Source organism: Trypanosoma equiperdum (genome assembly GCF_001457755.1).
Source record: "Trypanosoma equiperdum strain OVI genome assembly, contig: ctg_1488, whole genome shotgun sequence".
In the NCBI taxonomy this organism is placed as follows: Eukaryota; Euglenozoa; class Kinetoplastea; order Trypanosomatida; family Trypanosomatidae; genus Trypanosoma; species Trypanosoma equiperdum.
In genome coordinates, this window is record NW_027123491.1 from 2,891 (window position 1) to 3,286 (window position 396).

Below are 396 nucleotides of genomic sequence, written 5' to 3' on the forward strand. Positions count from 1 at the left end.
GCAGCACAGGAGATGGAGCTGCAGCAGCGGCGCCAACAGAGAAATGCAAAAGGAAAGAACAAAAAGGCTGCAAAGATGGTTGCAAATGGGAGGGAACAGAGTGCAAGGATTCCACTTTTCTCGTTAATAAAAAATTTTCTCTGAGTATGGGTGCTACTTTTGTGAGTTTGGTAGTATAAATAGCATTTTAGTATTCTAGTATTTTAATATTTTTGTTATATTTTATGAAAATTATAAAATTTGTGGTGAAATTTGCTATTATGAGAGAATTCACTAAATTTCTAAAATTTATATATTATAACAGTTCTTGAATATTTCAAGAAGTAAAAACTTGTGGTGAGACTGTTGTATGAGTGTAAAGTAGTTGGTTAATAAGGTATGAGAAGTAAGTGCTAT

The 396-nt window shown here is 32.3% G+C and overlaps 1 pseudogene across 1 annotated transcript in view; it reads left to right on the forward strand.

The window, feature by feature from the left end:
• TEOVI_000866100:pseudogene overlaps positions 1 to 173 on the forward strand; it is a 1,309-nt pseudogene extending 1,136 nt beyond the window's left edge. Inside the window, 2 exon segments of the mRNA in view lie at positions 1 to 7; positions 9 to 173. The exon segment at positions 1 to 7 is cut by the window's left edge and continues 1,136 nt beyond it. Coding sequence covers positions 1 to 7; positions 9 to 173 — 172 coding nt within the window.
• Positions 174 to 396: the final 223 nt, after the last annotated feature.